At 35.0% G+C, this 1,144-nt stretch overlaps 1 protein-coding gene across 1 annotated transcript in view; it reads left to right on the forward strand.

The window, feature by feature from the left end:
- The first annotated feature begins 984 nt into the window (after positions 1-984).
- Positions 985-1,144, forward strand: part of LOC111397801 (ABC transporter I family member 21-like) — a 1,735-nt gene continuing 1,575 nt past the window's right edge. Inside the window, exon 1 of the mRNA XM_023024780.1 lies at positions 985-1,003. Within this exon, the coding sequence (XP_022880548.1) occupies positions 985-1,003 (19 nt within the window). The remainder of the gene's footprint in view (positions 1,004-1,144) is intronic.

Here is a 1,144-nt window from a genome sequence, read left to right on the forward strand (position 1 = left end):
AACCGTGGGTTGTGCCCCAAATTGGCCAAGGTCCAAAAGCCCCCCTAACCGAACTGCCAAAGTGTCGAGCGAGTCAAACCCATATATGCACCTTATTTTTCAAAGAACTTCTGCCTTCCACGAAATATCCTACCTTCCAAGAGAAAGACTTGTCTTCCAAGAGCCCCATGAATCGAACCCGCGACCTCTAAACTGCCTGCCTTGAAGAATTCCGTCATTTAACAGTTGGGATGTGCCTGGGGAGCAAAAAAAAAAAAAGATTTAAATAATATTACTTATATATAATGAAGTTATGTAATGGTTCACATATATATGAGGTTGTCAAAAAGTGAGTGAAAGTTTTTTTTATTTGGTTAAAAAATTTGATCTAAACATATGTCACCATATCATGTGTGTATAAATTATTACGTATTTTTCGTTAAAAAAATAAACTATTTATTGGCAAACAAGGAGTTAATTGTTCTAATGACCATTAAACTTAGATTTATATTTTTGATTGGTCACTGAAATTTAAAATGTCTAATTTTGGTAATTGAATTTAAGTTCATGTCTTCGGTTGCTTCCTAAAATTTAAAATGTCGAGTTTTGGCCACTGAACTTTAAAAAATGTCATACATTACTCATTGCAAACTCGATATTTTTTAAAGTTCAACATTTATGATAGTAACGTACGATATTTTACAAAGTTCATTGACGAAAACTCGACATTTTAAATTTTGATAAATAATCAAAGATATGAAACTAAGTTTAGTGATTAAAATTCGACATTTCAAATTTTAGTGACCAATCAAAGACATGACCTAAGTTCGGTGACCATTAGAATAATTAATTCGCAAACACGCGGGCAAGATTCCGTGGCCAACCCCCGATCCACGCAGTCAAGGGTGTAGGCAGCAACTGCCTGAAACTTAAAATCTATGTATTGAATGCCCAAAATGGAAATCCCCAAAATCATACTGCGCAATTGAAGAAAGAAGAAGAAAAATGGAGGAGGAATCACACTGTATACAAGTGAATGGCATGCAATTCTCATACGATTACAAAATCCCTCTATTCTTCGATTTCAACCTCAATATCTCTGCCGGATCTCGATGCCTCCTTGTCGGCGCCAATGGATCTGGTTCACCTTTTTTTTTTTTTTTTT

This window comes from Olea europaea, chromosome 7, assembly GCF_002742605.1.
Source record: "Olea europaea var. sylvestris chromosome 7, O_europaea_v1, whole genome shotgun sequence".
NCBI classification, from domain to species: domain Eukaryota; kingdom Viridiplantae; phylum Streptophyta; class Magnoliopsida; order Lamiales; family Oleaceae; genus Olea; species Olea europaea.